The sequence below is a fragment of the Telopea speciosissima genome, chromosome 5, assembly GCF_018873765.1.
Source record: "Telopea speciosissima isolate NSW1024214 ecotype Mountain lineage chromosome 5, Tspe_v1, whole genome shotgun sequence".
Lineage (NCBI taxonomy): Eukaryota > Viridiplantae > Streptophyta > Magnoliopsida > Proteales > Proteaceae > Telopea > Telopea speciosissima.
Genome location: NC_057920.1, coordinates 16,730,859 through 16,753,026, shown reverse-complemented (window position 1 = coordinate 16,753,026; position 22,168 = coordinate 16,730,859). Strand labels below are relative to the sequence as shown.

Genomic DNA, 22,168 nt, shown 5'->3' with positions numbered 1-22,168 from the left:
ATGTATCTAGTTATTTTGTAAGCTGTGTCCACAACCTTCTCTCTAGGGAATATGTTGGGCATACCCATTCCCTAGCCTGGAAGACCCTGTCAATTGCATGTAAGATAGATTGGTCATATTCCACTCCTTGGTTTAGGATACTTCGTATCCAAACCTTGTGTATCTCATGCTTCCTATCTGAATGAAGTTTTATTTAGCAAAAAAAATTCACAGTACTATAAGCACGACTATAATCTTAAGAAGAGCGATTGGTGGCACGCCTAGCCATGGTACGAGGTCTCGTTGAGTTCTCTCATGATCTTTGTAAATATCATCAAAACTAGTCACGAAACAAGAAAAGAACATAGTCTTGAGTCTCGACTGAGATTTCAGTATCTCACCAAAATTTCAGTTCGAGATTTCGTATCGGGTCAAAATGTTACAATCCACCTTATATAAATACCAAAACTCGACTTGACTCGATTGAAATTTTAACCAACTCTCGATGGACTCTACTATTTCGTCAGTTTTTTGAAACACCCCCCCTTCTAGGAAATTTTTTTTTTTTCCTATTTGCTCCAAATCTTAACCAAACAAGCTTAGAAAAGAGGATTTATTGCTCAGCAACAACATTTGGAAGAGATTAGCTCCAACTATGATAATGCTTATTTAAGTTGTTTTACTTGAAAAATATGTGTTCTAATACTAAAGATTGTGTAGAATAGACCATATCAATCTATATATACACCATACACTACCAATCTAAGATCCTAAGTCAAACTACAATTTTAGGTGTGATTTTTATAAAACTAAGGATTCTACTATGTTTATAGGGCCTAAAATAGGTTATCCTGCAAGTTTCATGACTTAATTAGGTCATATAGCCCTCAAAACCAAGGGCCAACATTTGACCCCCAAAAAAAAAAAAACATGATAACAGCTGAGATCTCGGGTTTCGACTGAGACAACACGATTTATGATTTGGCCGAAACCATGCCCGAGACCAAGGCCTTGAACCATGGCCTCAGCCCATCTTCAATCTCGTTACATAAAGTGTTGTGATCGTAGTAAATGGTGTTTGTGATTGAGTGATTCTCCTACCATTCTTATTCACAACAAATGATTTGGCGAAATCTAAAAGATGAGTCCTATATCTCTCAGTGCATGAGGTTCCCACTACTGCAAAGTTTACAAGTGGGCAAATGTACGCAGCCTTACCCCATTTCTTAGAGAAGCTATTTCTATGTTTAGAACCTACAATCTGATGGTTGCAATAAATGAATCCTATATCTTTGTCCTTTTTTTAATTTTTTAATTTTTATTTTTATGAAAGTGTAATCACACAAACCACACACCGAGTCCTATACCTTCGTAGCCTATGCCTGCATGAAACACCAAATGAGTACCCCCAACCCCCAAAAAAAAGGATCATTTTAGAGAGGGTCAGAGAGATTATTTCATGGGAGGAGAGGGAAAGAGAGGGAAGCACTAGCTGAGGCTACGCTTCCGGACAGGAATAATTTTTCTCTTCAATCCCTCCCCCCAATTTTTGTCCCTGTCTACCTCGGATTTCTCTTGATCCCTCCATGAATTGAAGATTTAAGTTTTTAACTATTCAATATTTGTCTATAATTTTGTATTGACTTTGTGATTCACTCGATCGAATCACCAAGCCACTCAAATCAATTGACCATTGAGTTAGTCGATTTTTTTAAGTTCTTTAATTATTATGGTAATATCCCAATTTATACATAATATGTAATTTTATAGAATATGACTCCAAAATATTCTTGGTAATTAAGTAGTTTTTGTATATGTATCAATTATTTTTTTGAAATAAAGGGACACAATTAGAACTTCTAAAGTTTAGGATGTGGGATTTTTTGACCTCTTGTGTATATTTGATTTTGCAAAAAAGTATTAAACATAGAATCCCTTGTGAAATTGGGGAATTGGACCCAGCTCCACCATGAATTTGCTCTTCAGTTGGAATATCAACCTTCTAAAAAACTTGGGTCTAAGATTTTTTTTTAGGGTTTTTCTTTCCTGTCATTATGCTTAGTGAAGTATAATACCTCACTATTTGCCACGTGGTAGTACATGGGTTATTCCATGTGATAAAGGACTAGATAAGCATCTCATTGGTACAATTTCAGCTTAAAATGAATAGAGAAAGTAACTAAAAGGGAAAAAGATCTCTACTTGGTGGTGTTTACTACGTCCTCTCACAGGGCACCGTGAGTCAGCCTTTGCCCCCTGAGTAGATACCTAGGTATGCTCACTCATTGGCCCAGATGCTTGTGTAACGACCATGCGACCAGGTAGAGATCTCTTGCCCTAACTGAAATTACAAAAGATATCATTTTGTATTTTATATTCATCTCCATTTGATGGTATTTTGGTAATTTTACTAAAACTTTGAATCAAAGTTGAGCAACTTTCCTTGTTTATTGTATACTAAAATTTGGCCATTGAGATGTATGTAAGATCCTCTATCACATAGACGAATCCAAGTACTGCCATGTGGTAAATAGTGAAGCATTATACTTCACTAGGCATAGTGACACCAAGAAGAATTAATCTTCAATCATGTCATGACATAGCAATAGCAAGATTTCTCTACACCCCCATGTAGTAGTGCTAGCTGGTCCCAAATCCCTATTATCTGCATGTGCTTTCAAGTTAGTTTTGCTATTCTTTTTAGCTCACAGTTCTGCAACTCTCAGTGCTCAGATTCCCAAATCTTGACTTCCTCACAGAATACTATATATGATTAATTTCACCTGTCCTGAGTCTCATGACTTGAAGTCCCCAAATTATATATCTTAACCCATTTCCTCATCAGATCCAAACTTTTTTTTTTTATTTTTTTTGGTGCACATCAGATCCAAACTTGATTCTTTCATTTTTTTTTTTTTTAAACTTTCCAAACCCTCATGGAAGTAAAATAAGAAAAATTGAAAGTTTCTGATCAATTCAAGACTCCTTTTATTGATTCATGATAATACATAAGAGATTATGAAAAAAGATGCTCCCTACTATTACATTGAGATAATGGTAATATAAAGTAAAAAGGGGCAAAAACAAGAAGACAGTATTAATGGAGAATCTACAATTATGTTGGTTCTTCAATTCTTACTAGAATTAATAAAATTTCATAACCAACCTAGCTAACTAGCTAGCTTATATAACTGAGTTGATGGGTTCAACACCAGATTTGATCACCTCTCCCATTTAGTACCAATTGTATGGATGGATGGATAGGCGGGCTGCTTCGGTAAAAAAACAAGCACGCCTCAGCCAACATTGAACCCTAATAAGCCTCTCTCTTGGATATATATAATTAGGGCTTAGAATTGTACTTTGCTAGAGAAAGTCTGACCAAATTCCCAATTTGAAGGAGCTATATCTGTGAAGAGAAGTGTTACTCCATCATCAGTAGTGACCTTGAAGGATAAAGTTTGGCCATTGAGATATGAATTGGATTGCCAATTAGCTCCCCAGTTCCGCGACAGCGTCATCCATCTGGTATTCGAACCTTTGATCCAAGCAGCCTGAACTTCTCCACTCCCTCCCACATTGTGTATCAACACCAATTCAAAGTAGTTTCTCCCATTGATAGTAAACCTTACTCCACCATGTTTCTTGCATGGAACCCTAAACCAACAACAACAACAACAACAACATTTACTCTAATGAAACAAAAGGTAAATATGGAGAAGTTAGTTAAGACCAAGAAAGTAACAAACCTTTGGTAAATAACAGGAATAATCCCTCCTTTGTAGATCCCAATCTTCTCCCAAGCAGCTTGAGCCATATCGAAATGCTTCAAAGGAGGATTACACCAGCCACCATTGTCACTGGACTCATCGTAATTCGGCGGACAATAATTAGTAGCAGTGACGGTCACCGATCGTCCCTTTAAGCACCATTGACTGTCTGTCTTGTAATCGCAAATAATCCGGAAGCATTGTCCACAAGAGGCACCATCATTGAATAAGGCAGAACTTAAAGCTGCGGTTCTAGTCCCATAACCAGTTGAGTACAAGTTACCATAACCACAAGCACCGCCTGTTATATCAATCAATCAATCAATCAATCAATCAATCAATATAAATATCCACTGAGATTCAGTCCCATATCACAAAGAGAAAACCATAATAAACATAACAAAAGAAAAAAACAATGCATACCCATTGTTCCTGAAGCGTCACTACCACCATAGAAAGTGGCATGACCTTTGGTCCATGCAGAAGCCGTAAAGGCCATGACTTGATTGGATTGATAGAAGAACCCTAAAAAAACCACCATCAAGGTAAGAATGATGCTCATCATCTCCATTAATGGTCTCTCTAGCTAAGAGACTAGCTAGGGTGAGGTGGTTTGGGGATTCTGCTATCTTACATTTAAGGGCTACCTTATATAAATAGGGAAGTCTCCTTCTAATACAACCACCACTCACATGTGATCACCGCAACTAAAGAATACACTTGAGAATTTTTTAATATTTTTGATTAATTTAATGTGTTCTTCTATCATTTTTTCTGCAACTCTGAGGATTTTCAGGACCTGATCATTCAATTATTCCCACGTTCTCTTCTCTTCCCTTCCCACCTCAACCACATGCAATGCCCATAGAGAAGAGATATAGGTGTGGAATGGGTCAAAAAACTACGCTGTGATAGTCCCTTATTTATTTTAGTTTAGTTTTCTTACCTAGTTTATTTCTATTTAAAGGAAAATTACAAACTGCTTCAATGGATTGAAGATAGATACATTGGTTAAATCATCTGATACACCTCACATGCCTTCAGAATATATTATGGTTACAATAATATTCCTTTTTCAATAATATATGGTTATCAGACTTGGATGATGGGCCAGACAGTCATCCACCCACCATCTGGTTCAATCTCAACCTGTCTATAGAGGAAGAACCATCTTTATATTGTTCAAACCAGATGGGTTTACACAATCTAATACTTATTCCCTTTGGTATTAGAAATACTAAATCTATAATTCAGCTCAAATAAGACTTAAATCTGTACCAACGTGGAGACTTGCTCACAGTAGACCAGAATGTGAACAATAGAGAGGACAAGAGCGGACTCGAGGGAGGATTCTTTGATGCTTAAGTCAGAACTCAGAGCAACAACAGGGATTCTGAAAGAGCAATAACTTATGGAAATTTGAATGTAAAATTGAACATCATGTACCTTGCGGTTTTTCCTCCTTACTTATAGTATAGACGATGAAGTAATCTAATTCTTAGTAGGATATTCCAAGAATGAAGGTGAATCCCTATAAGAGTCATGAATGATAGGAGATATGCACAGAAAGTCCTGTTAGGAAAGGTTTTCATGTAGACGATTTCCTTGCCTTATGGGGAGTCTAATCCCAATAGAAATGTTCCGGTCATGGGAAGTCAAATCTCAGTGAATCACGGTGGCTTTGGCTTGATCCACGATCCGGTTCAATCTCCTCTGCCATGTGTCATTCACCCATTGGTGGGTAGTTTTTATAAGTATCAAAATCCTTACTAAATATCGTCAGATACACGACCTTGTTTTGTTGTTCAATTCTTAGTCCTAAGTTATGTATGTCTTTTGTCTCTACTTTTGCCAAACCAAAATAATTTTAGATCTACTTTTGTTTTCTAAGTTCCTTCAATCAAAACCATTTAATATATTTATTTATTTTGGTGAATATATAATATATTAAAGAACAGAAAAGAAATACAACCAAAAGCCACAAAGTCTAGCCAGAAGAGATTAAAAAGAGTCATTAATAAAGAAGGATACAACAAAACCCTAGGGTGGGGAACAAAATAATCAATCAAAGAAGATGATACAATAAAAACAGGGGATGAAACAAGGAACAAAGATGATACAACAAAATTAGGGGAGAAAAATAAGAGGAAGATCCCAGTAATAGACAAGATGTCTATTTATATCCAGGCACACTATACAATTACGGAGAATTTTGTTTCTAATTTCGAAAGTGAGGGTGTCCCAAATTTGTTTAATAGAACACCAATTTTGAACCTGTGACCAGTGGTAATTAAGGTTGCTCCATTATGACAAAATGGTCACAGGAAACAGCCTTTTCGTGAAGCAAAAGAAAGATTGCATACATTATGACCGTCCTCAAACCCTGAAATGACGGAAGCCTCGTACCCTTGTTACACCTTGTTTAATTACTTGGTGTTCTTAAATAATTAATAAATAGAATCATACCAAATCAATTAGTGATCAAACCGGTTGGTTCATGAGAACCAGTTTGTTGATCAATCCACCCGGCCACCGGAAGCCTTGATAGATTTGAATCTGAAACTCGAATGGACCCACCAAACATGGACTAAAAATTACAGCAAGGCTAACAAAATTCAGGTCTATAATTTCGGATGGAATTTTGTCAGATTATTATGAAAAAGACTATATATATCTCCACCGCCATCAGGGATTAGGGTTGAAGAAGCTGGAGATCGAATCCTGACCGTTGGATTTTATATACCACAATATGGAAGGAATATGTGTTGACAATTTACGACCGGGGCCCACTAAGGAGTTGGTAGTTGGTTTCACAGTTTGAAACTTTGACATTTGAATGGTCTGGATTCGTTGGCAAGTGGGCCCGCAACCCTCCTAAAAATGGGTATATTCTCTCCCCACCTCCTTCTTCAGATGAAAGTTTCAAACTTTTTAAGATTATGGGGAAAAGCTTTAAAAAATCTCTTAAATTAATATGGTCCCATGTGATTCTAAAGTATTTAGAAGCAATCATGAGATAGCCTGTCAATAGATTCTTGACTTCTCTTATGAATGAATGAGTGAGAGTATATGTGAAAACAACTTTATAAGGTCGAGATCTCCAATGATTGAAGATGAGAGTTTTATAAGATATCTTGTCGGTGGGACCATAGATTTAAAGAACGGTATTGGATTCGATGTATCCGCCGATCCGTATCGGTATTTGACCATTATGGGTTTAATTGATCGGATCGAATTAGATATCGGTTATCATCAATATGGATTTAAAGAAGGGTAAAGTACACGTACCCCCTATAATGCACCCAATATTCTTCGTACCCCTTAAGGTTTTGAAAAATCCACGTACCATCCCTACTTTATCCCCCTAATTCTAAATAAGTCTAAACCGTTAAGTTTAGCCGTTAAGTGCTAAAAACTTGATCATTTTACCCTTTCTTCTATGTTTATAAATTTGAAAAGACCTAATTGCCCTAATCTATTTATTTATAATATGAAAAGACCTTTTTGCCCTAACCTAATTTGATAAGACCCTTTTATTCCTATTATTTGTTCTTAAGAATTTAATACAATCTAATTACCAAAATATCCTTACTAGAACATAATTACCAAAATACTCTCATCTTCCCCAAAATCCACGGAAAGTGCACAATCCACCAACCAAAAGCAAAAAACACAGAAGAAATTACAAAAGAGAAACTAAACGCAACAGACTCACGTCGGATTCCTGCAACCGATTTTCCAGAAAACAGCGTACGACCACTAATTCTCGCCGCAGAGACACTTAAGAGCTTCTTTTAACAAGAACCCCAGCGAAGAATCTCGAAAAGTGAACTGCACACAGTACAATTAAGAACAACAACTAAAGAACTTCAGTGCCTTTCGCGATTGAACTCCCTCAACCCTAGTTGGATCTCAACGGCGCCCCCTTTCATCTTCTCCGATCGCTGTTTTCCATACACCATTAAAATCTTTTCAAGCTTCAGAGCGCATCTCTATCTCTCATATCAAAGATCTTGTAAACTCCTTCTACCCTTTAAAACCCATTCAATTTTCATAGAACTCGTTCCGAAGCTGTGAAGATCAAGAGTAGGTTGAATTCAAGGACAAATAAAGAACCCCAAATCGTAAATTGAATTTGAACAAGGAGGAAAAGGAACTGATTGGGCTTATGATCATGGCGTTGGGAGGGTTGGAGATGTTGGAGATGGGGTTGAAGGTAACCAACGCGGGCCTTGCATTGAAGGATGGATTGAAGAGTCTGGAGCTGGAGATGCTGGGCATTGTGGGTGCTATCGTCCATTTTCTTCAGTATCTCGTTGTCTTCGTCCATCATCATTAACAAAAAACAGAGGAGCAGCAGCAGCGACCAAGTTTTTCTTCTCGTTCTTCTCGTTCTTTGTGGGTTTTTAATATACTAGTTCTGAAATTTTGGTGTTTTCAGTTTGATTGTGATTGCAAATGGAACTGATAGGGTTTTTCTGTTTGATTGTGATTGCAAATGGAACTGATCTAGATTTTGACGAATTTTCATAATTTGTGAATCTTCTTTCGGATTTTTCTTCTCCTGATTAAATATGCTGCTCTTCATTTGTATAGTTTTTTTCATGACCTACTATTTGAAGTTCTACCAACAATCTTTCTTTGTTCCAGAAATCTTCTACTTATCAGATATTGAACCACAGAATCCCAGATTTTCAGGTCGGTTCTCAAATTGAAATCCTCAGAATCATGAATTGAGATACAAAGAGAACAACCGGTGAACTCAGGGCAATTAGGTTTGGTAAGATAGAGATTCCAGTCATTCCAATCCGAGAACAAAAACCCGTCTGTGTTGGATTTTGAGAGAAGTTTCAGAAATAGAAGATGGATTTTGGGGAAGATGAGGGTATTTTGGTAATTATGCCCTAGTAAGGGCATTTTGGTAATTAGATTGGGTTAGGTTCTTAAGAACAAATAGTTGAGGGTAAAAAGGTCTTATCAAATTAGGTTAGGGCAAAAAGGTCTTTTTATATTATGAACAAATAGGTTAGGACAATTAGGACTTTTCAAATTTATAAACATAGAAGAAAGGGTAAAAATAAAATGGTCAAGTTTTTAGCACTTAACGGTTAAATTTAACGGTTTTGACTTATCTGAAATTAGGGGGATAAAATAGGGGTGGTACGTGGAATTTGCAGGGGTGGTAGGTGGATTTTTCTAAACCTTAGGGGGGTACGAGAAATATTGGGTGCATTATAGGGGGTACGTGTACTTTACCCTTTAAAGAATGGCATTGGATCCGATGTATCGGCCGATCCGCATCGATATTTGATCATTATGGGTTTTTTTGATTGGGTCAAGTTGGATATCAGTTATTGATATGGATCTGGATCAGTCATTCCATTTGATAGACATGAATCATCTGATACATGCATGAAGAGGAGAAGGAGATGGAAAATTATCTCCTCCAATTCCCAGTCTGGCCCAGTTCTCAGTGCCTCTAATAAGGGGGTGGTGGATCCTACCTGGGCAGAGTGTTCGATCAAGGGTAGGGTGGTTATTGCACCCTCATTGTTAAGGGCACTGGGGAACTGGGCCGAGGAGGGAACTGAAAGGGTTAAAGATCCAGAAGGAGATACAAGGTAACAATAGTAGTAGACTATGAAACTGACTCCCCTGTGGAGAGATGCAAAGGAGAAAGAGGGAGATACAGGATGGGGTGAGTGCATGGTTTTAGTCCACGGTATCGGAACGGGTATCGATGACCCGCAAAATTGATACGGTACCGATACAGTATCGGCCTGGATCGGCCATATCAAACACAAATGCCCCTGAATTTTCTTTAAAAATGAGTTTTTTGACCATTTTACCCCTTATCCGTACTATGCTACCGATACGGTATCGGCACGATATGAGTATCGCCAACTAGTAAAACCGATATGTATTGCTGATACGATACCGAGACTTAGAACCATGGGTGAGTGGAAAGCAAGGTATTTTTTTATTTTTTATTTTTTATTATTTTTGGCCAAAACTGTGGCTGCCGATACAAAACCTGATGCCAAAAAGTTGCTTTACCCATCGAATCAGACCAATACGGGCTGATTCCACCGCTACTGCGATTTAAAACCTTGGGTTGGGAATCCATGGTTATTACAAATTGAACCTCATAGAACTACTTGTATTACCAAAAAATAAATAACTACTTGTTGGAAGTATATATATATATATATATATATATATATATATGTTCTAATTCATGTTAATTTGCATGATATAGCGGGTTTTCGTTGTCCTTAAGTTTTAACTTAAAATTTTTTCAAGACTAGGGATGGGATAGATTAGGCACTCCGTTTATATGGTCATCATATTATTTGTTATTTCTAAGAATAGAGATTGCAGGACATAAGTGTGAATATGCATATTGTGTGTACATTGAATCGAATCATACAAGAATTTCGCATGTATTTGGAATGAAATTTTTTTTAGTGTACATGTAATCCTTTGACCTGAAGGGTCCTTATTGATGCGACCACGTATTGTGAATTTTGGTGCACCAACGGTTGATGTCACATTCACTAAATATTGGTGTATTAGATTCGTAGAGTTTGACTATAGTTGAAAGAGATGCCGAAAATGGAATCTACTGCCTTATGAGAAAATATCAAAGAGATACATTGTCTATAGTTGATTAGACATAAAATCGGATCTAATAGCATTTTCATAGATTATCTATAAATGTTTTTTAATTTAATATTATTTAAGTAAAAGATTTCATGCACGATCGAGCACAGACCATAGGATGGGGATAGTAGGGGGTCAAAAGGACCAAAACCCCCTATTTACGCATCTGACCCGCCCCCTAATATGATCGTGCATGAAAATCGCCTCATTATTTATTAATATTTATTTTACTAAACATTTTTTTTGAAATGTTTTATTGGTCCAATCATAATTACAAAATCTATGGGCCAGTATTTTCAATAGACTAGCTCTAACAATAATTAAATACACGATCTATAGTCTGTTATGTGACGTTGGAAAGTGGAGGGAATAGTTCATAAATAACTACTTTTGGATGTATTTGTTACAATTATCTAACGGTGATTAAATACACGTTCTATAGTTTATTATGTTACGTTGGAAAGTGGAGGGAATAGTTCATACAAAACTACTTTTGGATGTATTTGTTACAATTGTTTTTTTTAATGAAAAGAAACATATATATAAAACTTAAAAGGGTAAGTACAACAGCGGAGGAGCCTTGGACCAGGCAGTTTGCTTACAAAGATGAAAAGTAATGTTTTCAAAGTTGTCAGTTTTTTCAGTTAAAACAAAAAAGTTATGTATAATGTTTCAGGGTATTGGTTGAGAGTCTTTATAAATAAAAAGCTGAAAGAGGTCTTCCTGCATAACCAGACATGTCTTACGGGGATCTTCTCCTTGTTAGCTCTTTCTCATACTTGTAGAAGACCAAAAAGTTCTGCCTCCATGGGATCCTTTACGCTTATGCTACCTGCATCTGTTAGAAAACTATGTCCATCTATCAAAATGTTAAGGTGCCACTGGGCTAATTTAGGAGCGGGTTCAGAAACTCCTGCGACAATTAAACTAGACAGGTTCATTATAGTGTTAGAAACGAAGCTAGGAGATATAGTAGGAGATCCATAATATGGTGAGTCCATCATAAATGAATTTATTGTAAGTGGTGAGATATGAAGATCTTTTGCCCATTTTAAGACATTTTAAATAACCAGTAAGGGGTCAGCTGTAGTACAACGCATAATAACATTGTTCCTTACAAAACATATATAATAAGTTATAATGAAAATATAGAAGAACCAAGAAATAGATTGTTTATCAAGATTGGGGGATGCAGGTAAAGATACACATAGATTGATGAAGGGTGAGCTAGAGAGATGCTCAACTCTTAGTCCAAGAGGATCAGAAGCCCAGATACGCTTAGTCCAATCACATGATAAGAATATATGCTAAATCGATTAATCACAAGAGCCACATAAAACACATGAAGGGTCGACTGGAAGCCATTTCGAAATAGGGGAGTCCTGCATGTGAGACACGCCAAAAGAAAATTTTAAATCGAGGATGTAAATTGAGTTTCCAAAAAAATTTCTACCATTTTGATAACAAAGGATTTGGAAGACCAAGATTAGAAATGTACTTGTTACAATTATCTAACATTGTATGTTTCTATAATTATTCCATTGAGAATTAAATATTTTCAAAAACATTACATACTACATAGAATCCCATTGGGATCTATCTCTTCCCATGTTTTTTTTTCCAGGCAAAGAATATTGTTTGATTGAATCACTATTTTGTGTGATTTCAATTTCAATGCGATTGAAATCATACCTAATGGAATACGATCTTATTGACGGTGCATGTGCCCCCACACAAGCCACCTCGACCTACTCAAGCCAGCGTTGTGGCCAGTCCCTTCCTCCTGGTACTAGTACGCAGGCTGATCTTATGGACATTGATACCTTATCTAGCTCTGTTGGTGGATTAAGTATTGGCGATAGGTGTCACACCCGCAAATCAACCCCTGAGAGGATTCGGCTAGTGACCCAAATACCCGAAGTATTCAAAGACCTCTAGGATCCCGATGCAATATATACACGTCATATGCACAACACCATATCAAGATAAAAATGATTTCATTGATCAGAGTACGCGAAAAGTACAATTCACAAGTTTATATATATATTATTTACATTCAGATCCCCTTTTTCCTAAACAGCGTAAATTTACATAGTTTCATCCATCGGGTCAGAAACAAGCTATACTAAAATATTTACAGTGGAAATACATCTGCCATAAAGAGTAGAGTTTTAACAAAATAAAATAAATGAAAAGACTACGTCATCAGTCCTTGTTCTCCAAGTAATCCCCTCCGCCACCATCATATCTACCTGCAAGATCATCTAAAAAAAAATTTTCACAGGGGTGAGCTCCACCGAGCCCAGCAAGTAAATGATAGAACACACACCAGCATTCGCACATACAAAGCAAAAATCCTAATGCATGGATTCAATTTTACCTAATTTTCCACCTAACAAACAATGCCTAAGTCTCTAAGTCGTACTAAACCAACAACTCGAGAAAATAGACTTGGGTCCGTCATCTCAACCCAAGCCGAAACCTCAATTGTTGCATGGAGCCCACACCAGTAGTAATCCCCAGATCCTCCCGTTGGTGGATTCTGATAATCATAGTCTGGACCCCACCCTGATGTTTCACACACTCCTCAGCGACAGAGAGCTATGATCACCCAGCACCTGAACCCCTGTTGGTAAGGGTTGTAGTACCAAGGAATGACGTCCCTAGTCATATGCAGACTAAATGGCATAGTACGAGGTCTACAGTGCTCCCGCATCCCATACTACGGCACACCATACCTTTCGTTTCCAAGCCGTCTACAATATCTATTCTAACACACAAAGTTTACAGTCCTTTACATTCTACATCGCATCGTAATTCCACAATTTCATAATCATAAGATATAAATGAAATAATTAATCAAACAGGTTTTAACAAGAATAAATTCATACATATGCATGATTCCTGATTATCAATCTAAAATAATAAACATTCCAAAATAAAATCAAGGCCTATCCCCACTCACCTTGCTATAGTTGATTTTGCGCTACCGGATTAATTCATGAGTCGATTGCCGGTAGGTTCAATGACCCAAGAGTTAGGTCCTAATATATATAAACCAAACGTATATGTTAGGCGATATTCTAATGTTACTGAAGTTCTAAGATAGGTTAGGGTTAATTTAGAATAGGTTTGGAGTTAAGAAAACACCTGACAGCAACACTAGTCTGTGTCTCTGGTTGACCAGTGATTTCCACTAGAGACAAACAGTAAACGAAAATTGACCCAAAAGTTAGGTTTTAATATTTATCGATCAAACATACATGTTAGATGATATTCTAATGTTACTGAAATCCCAAGATAGGTTAAGGTTAATTTAGAATAGGTTTGGAGTTAAGAAAATACCTGACAGCAACACTGATCTGTGTTTCTGGTTGACCAGTGACTTCCACCAAAGACAAACAGTAGACGAATTTAAAAGAAAAACAGGGTTTTAGAAGGGGGTTTTGGCTTGGGTTTGTCCAATTGAAAACAGGGATGGTGACTAGGTCATAGATTATTCAAATTGAACCCAAGTATAGGTTTGAGAAATAGGTAATTTGTTAAATTGAGTTGGGATTGGGTGTATGCAATGGATTTTGGTTTCCAATTACAAACACAGTCATACATGATAAAAAATTTGTTTTCAATTGATAAAAGCTGATTCATAAGCCATGAATTGGTTAAGTATTAATTTAGAAACAGAATTAGATGAAGCTATTGAGTTTGGATTTTTAATATACACAAAGAGATTGATTTTAATTGCTGAAATTGGGTATGAAAGACAAGAATCGATCATCATTTATGTTCAAAACAGAGTTGGGTTAGGTTAATGGCCATGGATTGAACATGAATAAAGGGTAATTGATTTCCAGACATAACTATATGGAATTTGACTTCACAGAGACATGGTAGATGATCAAGTCATGATTCTATTCTAGAAATTATAGAAATCCTAAGTCTGAAATAGATTTGGAAAGGAAATTAACTAAGACTTAGAGGTTGTCTTACCATCATAGAAGATTTGAGAATTTCAGAATGAAATCGACAGGGTTTGCTATGGGATTTATGATCAAGGAATAGAGAGATGAGATGAGCTACTACCTCAAACGAATTTGGGAAACCCAAGTTCTTCCTCCTCTTCTTCTTTCTCTTTTCTGTTATTTTCTTCTCTGCTTCCAACGCATTCAACAGTAGAGATAGGAATAGTGAAATGAGTTTTAGGTTTAGTTTTGATTCATATAGACAGTGGGTTAGTCGGTTAGTTTAGTCTTATCCCAATTAATTAAAAACAATTAATTTGCCAAATTAGTGAACGAGGGTTAGTTAAGCGGATCTCACATACCAACGTTGTTGGAAAAATATTCCAACAAGCTAAATGGGACGCGGCAGCAAGATCCCCAACTCGAGGCACAGGGTCCCGCACTCCCGAGACAAGAATCTATAGTAACAGTAGCTCTGGTTGATATAAGTGGTCGACCAGAGTGGTCTACCAAAGTGTTTTATATGTTGTCCAAGTGTCGGAACACCTCGAGCTTTGGCGGTTTCGCGTATTAACACATTTTCAACGATGTTTTCATGCCCCAAATACCCAAAACATGGCCAGGGTCGCTTTCCATGATTTATACATTATATTGTAAATTTTGAAATTGTATGGGGGAGGTACGCGTTATTTTGCCCGGTAGACGACGGGTTACCACCAAGATTCCTTCTTCATCTTCTACTCGTTCGAACATCAAAGCAATACTCCAAAATGTATACAAGGCTGCCACTTCGGATCCTGGACCTACCATCGGATTTGGGTTAGGGTTCGGGTCGAAAAAGCCAAGTTGTAACAATAGGGACAGCAGATCAAGTGGGCATTTTCGTGCCCCATCTTTTTAGATAGAGAGCAGTCCATCTCCAGCACAATCAGAGTACAGTTCATCTCAGTCACATCCATATGGTCAAGGGCAGTTGACTTGGGGGGGGGAGCATATATCTTCTCTATCCATTCTCAGTTTTGAGTACGACTCCCACTCACAGGGACGTAGTGGATCATCTTTTGTGGATGACATCTTTTCCTACCCAATCTACCAGCCGTAACCGTATATGCTCCCAAAACCGTCATATCACAGTGGATTAGTGGGTAGTACTTCTTCACAGTTTGGTGATCCATATCTTAAGATAAGTTACCTTTAGCATGTTGATGATGAAATTTACATGGCCAATGTGGATGATCACACTCGTTTCTTCTCCAAGACTATGACATTGCATTCATTTGTCCTACAATCGAAAAACAATGCTCGTCGATTCCATCGGACTATGAGTAGGATCGATCCTGGACGACGGAGTAATTATTAGAGAAAATTACTTGGACACCCCCTGTACTATGGCCTAATTACTTAGTCTCCCCAACGTTTGAGACAATTACTTGAAAACCCTCTGCAGTTTACCATTTCTTTCAAGTAAGTCCTGTTCGTTAGTTTAGTGATGATGTCATCGGTTAAATTTTTTGTAATGCCTAAACTACCCTTAAAGAGTAGTGAAGTGACCCTTTTACCCTCTTCCTCCTTCCTACAACTTAATTTCAGATTCAAACCCTAATCGATTTCAAAAAAAATTCTCTTTTCTTAAACAAATTTCAAATCAAAATAACCCAAGTTAATCGATTTTTCCCAATTCCATTTCTTTGATTTGCAGAAAAATCAATGAAGAACAGAATCAACAAATTGAAACAATAGGGTGGGTTCTCTTAAAAGAAAGAGAAATTCAAAGTGCAGAAAGAAGAAGAGGAAGACGAATATCAGAAGTTTGTATTTGAATCGGCCATGAAAGAGATTTATTAGGGTTGATAAGTTGTATCTATCACCAAGGAAAGTATATTTATAGAGTAATTGGGTCAGAGATTGGTGAGTTTTATGATTGTGATTATGTTGAGTTGTTAGTATAGATTTATGAGTGTATGATGTTGATGATGACCTTCGTACTCTATATATTTTTTTAATAGGTACTGAAGGAAGAGAATAAATTGTTGTTTTGTATCAATTTCAATTGTTATCCAAGCTTCTCTGCTTCCCAGTTATTTATTTAGTTCTTTGCCTTCTAAAAGTAATCCATGAAGATCAGAGTATGAAAAACTTTTCATTTCTTTTCAGTTCTGTTTTTCTTCTGGGCTCTTAGTACAGAGCACGAAAGAGAACAGTAGCTTAGTTTCAGAGTAAACAACAAGACTCCTGCAATGGCGGTAACCCGTCACCATTCATGTAAAGGGGCAAAAAGTTAAAAAACCTAACTCTCTCCGCTTAAAAGCCATTAATTAGATGCTTTGCTTGCTATAAGAAGAAGAAGAAGAAGGAGGAGGAGGAGAAGAGGTGTTGCAGGAAGAAGAAGAAGAAGAAGAAGAAGAAGAAGAAGGGGGGGTAAATCTATCAATTTCATTGTTTTCTATTGAATATGTGAGGGTAAAATGGACTTTTCCATTCAACCAATAACATCAAACTAACACCGTCAGGTTTCAGGGGTGTTAAGTAATTGTTTGTAACGTTGGTGATCGTAAGCAAAATGGCCATAGTACAGGGGGTGTCCAAGTAATTTTCTCTAATTATTATTAGAATATTTGTAAACATTTGAGTCATTTGATGACTATTTGACTTGTATTGGACTATTGGGAATTTGGGATATTGTCATATTGATATCATCTTGTTAAGTTGCTATTGACTTGTTGTACTTAATATTATGAATTAAGTTATGAATCATTCACTTTATGTTTCCTACTTCCAAGTGAATTTACTTGTTTAAATTACTTATTAATTATTAATTATATATTCTCTAGTACTTAAAGTCTTAAACAATGTGTATGTGTAATTAACTAAGTTATACAGTAGGATTCAAACGTATATTGTCAATCAATGGTGTAAATCCAAAACACCACTTTGGGTGACTATTTTTGCAATTTGAACATTTACATGAGTTTATATAACCTAAAATAGGATTTCCATGAAGTTTCAGGCTTTAATTTGACCTAAAATCCACCGAAATGACCTACAGAAAAAATGCAATAATTCAATCGAAATTTTGAATATTTTGGATATTTCGGTCAACCCGAAATACCGAAACAAAACGAGTTTTCGAACATTGATTAGGGTTGAAACGCTCAAGAACTTCAAGTGGCCCAATCTAATGATCTCTTAGCTTGTTGTAGCTTCCAATGGGTTGGAGCTCTAATATTAAATGATGTAGCCCAACCTAGGTTACTTGAACAAAAGGATCAAGAGAGTGATATATTAATTACACCCAACTATTCAATCAATTCAGGTATAAAAGATAATTTTGTACGGGTTTAAAAAAAAAAAACATAACATTATAAATATAACTTAAAATGACTTGTTTCCACAGCTAAATAATCACCGAGCTGTCCTCATAGTGCCGTCACCCGCAGTGGACCAAGGGGTCAACGAGAGAACCTGTGGTCCCGGCCTAGGGCTCTCCGATGCCAAAGTTAGATCTCCTTGCGAAATAGATGAATAGTGATTATTCAATATGAGTTTAGATGTCCCCGATGGGGTTGTGTACCTTGCCTTTATAGTAGCATATGAAAGTGTGAGAGTCCTAGTTTGATGGCGATTGTGCCGTTGAGTGGATAGAGGCCCCGGTAACTAGGACTCTTATCCCCGATGGCCATCTCCCGTGGGAGGGAGTGTCCTCGGTGGCACTGTGATCCTTGTAGGATAGATACCCGCGTATGGTGATAACGCCCTGGTGCTTGAATCCGTCCGGGATGACGTGACTTCTAAGCGGTGGTCTAGAGTCCTGGTGGTGACATGAGTCTCGTAGCGATACGATCGGTCATAGGTGGAGTGGCCCCCACCTCACGCTTGTGCCCACGATGTCGTGTCGGTGAGGCCGCGCCGGATGTGTAGCCGCGCCTAGGTGAGGACGCGCCCGAGTGGTGGCCGCGCCTCGTGAGGCCGCGGTGAGGTGAGCGCCGGGTCGAGAGGCCGCTCCCGGATGTGGCCGCGTCTGGGTGGTGGTCGCGCCCGGGTGAGGCCGGCAAAAAGAGTCTTGTTTCCAGTGCTGCTTCAAGGTTTTGGTTTTTGCATCAATGCGTTGAGTCTAGCATCTTTGGAGAAGAATTGAATTGAAAGCCAAGAGGCTGTTTTATATTGGAAACTAATTCGCACTACTTCTAAATAATCACAATCTCATACTTCTAGTAACTTTTTTTTGTTGGAGGTATTCTCAAAATCTTAGGTAAGGGTACTCAGAAATTGAATTGAAGTAGATGGCTATGCAAAGATAGAATTATGGAAAATTTTCTAAATTTACTAGAATGAAAGAAAGAAGTAGGGGGATAACGTGGGTAGTGGACTACCTCTCTTCTATGATGTAATACAACCCCAAACGTGGCCTGCAACTCTTCTAGGATGCAAGTGAAGTAGAAAACTCCCTACTCTTCAAGAAAGGTGTGAAACTTCTTCAAGGGGGTGACCTCTTCAAGGTTTAAGGTAGTGCACAAAGAAAACTTCAAGTTGGAATTTCATTCAAATTCATTGTCCATTATGGGGATTTTGGCTATGCTTTATAGCCTTACAAAGTGATGCAAAATGTCTCAAATGCCCTTCATGATCAAGGGCTGAGGTTATCTTACAAAGAAAAAAAATACTAAAATATCCTTCTACCTAGGAAACCACAAAAAGAGTCTTTTAGGTCCTTGAATCTTGCTTCTCTGTCTTGGGTACTGCTTCAAGGTTTTGGTTTTTGCATCAATGCGTTGAGTCTAGCATCTAGGAGAAGAATTGAATTGAAAGCCAAGAGGCTGTTTTATATTGGAAACTAATTCGCACTACTTCCAATTGCACCTTAAAGGACGTCTATGGTCTTTAGGACAGCGTCAAGTGACGTGAGATAGAGCATTATTTACAGCATAGACACTTATTGATTGGAACTTAAGAAAGCTACTAGTTGGAATAAATTTTTTGGACTCCTTTCAATTTCAAATAAGTTTAAGTTCTCTCAATTGTCTTATTTTTACAAAACACCTTATGTATTGTAGACATTGTGAGAAGTAATATTTGAGCCTACTATCAAATTTTAGATTTGAATCATGAAAGCCGTAACCTAATCTACGAATTGATAGACTATCAAGAAAGGGAGCTACCCATATCTCACCTAGAAATGATTTCACGTTTAACAATTAATAGGGAAAAAGAAGACTGTCTAGTCGCGTAGCCCTTATGCCCAGACACGACTGCCAGAAATTACTGCCTCATCCCCTTTGAAATAAAAAATTCCATCTATGTGTATGCCCTTGTCCATCATCTCATCATTGGCTCCCACGCTAGTGTAGGGTTTGTGTGACCAGGTAGTGATCTCTTGCCCCAGTTAATATTAGAGATTTAGAGCTACTAATTCAGCCACTCAACCGAATCCAGTTCTAAAACAATAGCAACTGTTCCCCTTGACTCTGTTACGTGCAAGATAATCTGAAAATAACATAAAATAAAAGAGAAATAGTAAGGATAGAAAGAGAGGAAGAGAGAGATAAATTTGGGATAGAGTTTTGTTTTACAAACAAAGCAATGGCGTCCTGACGCAATTGGGAGGTCGCCAATCCTCTCTCAAGATAAACTCTTAAGAATTAATTAATATTTTTCTCTTCCCTTTCTACTTCTTCATACATCAATAAATACACGGTTAATATTAACTACCCACTTCCCCACTCCTACAATTTCTCTCAACTCCTAAAATATCTCTCTAAACTTATCCCACTTTTAATAACTACATTTAATAAATAACCACTATCCCGTAGATACATATAATTAATAATAACTAACTCTAATCACAAAGAACTACACCTAAATAAAAATCGACACATAACATTCCATCTCCCTAAATTTTGGTCTTGTCCTCAAGACCACTAAATTATAAATAAAAATTAAAAGCAATTCCACCCGGATCCCAAATCTTGTTTGGGTAATTCCCAAGTTGCTTCCGTCAATTGCCAATATTACGCCCATGAACTTGTCGGTCCAACAATACCAACATTTGAAAAACCTGATGAAAAACTCGTATGGACCCGAGACGGTCAATCTCTGTTGAACAAATCGCTTCCATCCAGCCGTTGAATAGAGGAGGATACACCTGTATAGACCCGGGACAATCGATTTCCTCCGCCATACCTGGCTCTGATGCCATTTGTTACGTGCAAGATAATCTAAAAATAAAATAAAATAAAAGAAAAATAGTAGGGATAGAAAGAGAGGAAGAGAGAGATAAATTTGGGATAGAGTTTTGCTTTACAGATGAAGCAATGGTGTCCTGGCGCAATTGGGAGGTCGCCAATCCTCTCTCAAGATAAACTCTTAAGAATTAATTAATATTTTTCTCCTCCCTTTCTACTTTTTCATACATCAATAAATACACGGTTAATATTAACTACCCACTTCCCCACTCCTACAATTTCTCTCAACTCTTAAAATATTTCTCTAAACTTATCCCACTTTTAATAACTACATTTAATAAATAACCACCATCCCGTAGATACATATAATTAATAATAAATTAATAATAACTAACTCTAATCACAAAGAACTACACCTAAATAAAAATCGACACATATGGTCTCACAATGGTAGGGGGAAGAGGTTGTAGAAATGAAAACTTATATCGATGTAAAAAACAAATGGAAATTGCAAATAAACAATTACATAATGCAAGGATTAATGTGATTCAATAAGATTATCTATGTCTACCGTGAGATGAGATATGCTTTACTATCAATGAAGGATAGGATTACAACCGCTCATCCTCACGCTTTTCTCAGATATTAGAGAATAAACAATCATTACAATTTTGTAACGAAACGAAACCTACATAAACACGCATTATCAAAATGCAAGACATTGTACCCTCAACAGATGCGACCAAGGATTGAAATATCTGAAACCATCCCAAGGGGTCACCTCAGATGGCAAAAGACCAACTCTTCAAATAAGAGGTCATGTGTTCAAACCACCTTGGGGCCTATCCCCATCCCCTAATTCCCCCCCCCTATTATACAAGCTCTTAATCCAAAAAAAAAAAATCTAAAATCGATACCAATTCGGATCGGTTGGTATCAACATTAATCAGTCAATTTTACCCTTATTTTTTTATTAAAAATTAAGTTTTTTTTTGACGATTTTATTGATACCTGATCCAAGATCAGCCAGATATCAATATTGGCCTCAATCGATATCGATCCCGCGATCCGATACCGATACCTCAATCCTTGGATGGGACTTGGATGTGACGGTGGAGCAAGTGGTCTGTCCTTATAGGTGAGTTCATGAGAAACGACACAATGCGTGAGGTGAAGCTCTCAAAAATAACATTTAAGAAAAGGAATACAAAACAAAACAAAACAAAGCACCCTATCATGCACGTGATGGTGGCATAAAAGAATGTATTTGTATCCATTTTTTTAATCACAAGGATTGCAGAGGGTTGAGGGAATCTCTTGGTATTAGTTAATTCCCTGTGACAAATTATTTATTTTAATTTCTCTTTTCCAATTGATCAAATATGTAGTTACCTTTTAATAAGGAGCCTAAGCCCAGATTAAATGGCTCCCATCTGGAAGCAACCTATGGGGGAGTTGGAACAAATAATATATACATATTTATATAAATTTCCATTTCTATTTATATACCAGCATGAAAACCCATGAACTGACGAACGTGAAGAGAAAGGAAAGTCAAAACTAAAAAACTTAAAAAGCATTTGAAGGAATAGCCATGTGCCCCTCCCACTAAGTT

General features: G+C 37.1%; 1 protein-coding gene across 1 annotated transcript; it reads right to left on the bottom strand.

Annotated features, from left to right (window-relative positions):
* Positions 1–3,201: 3,201 nt before the first annotated feature.
* LOC122661113 (expansin-A11-like) lies at positions 3,202–4,341 on the bottom strand. Its single transcript, XM_043856430.1, has 3 exons — positions 4,173–4,341; positions 3,729–4,050; positions 3,202–3,636 (listed from the first exon to the last, which is right to left on the bottom strand). The coding sequence occupies exons 1-3, from the start codon at positions 4,318–4,320 to the stop codon at positions 3,330–3,332; spliced, it is 777 nt and encodes a 258-aa protein (XP_043712365.1). The 5' UTR covers positions 4,321–4,341; the 3' UTR covers positions 3,202–3,329.
* Positions 4,342–22,168: the final 17,827 nt, after the last annotated feature.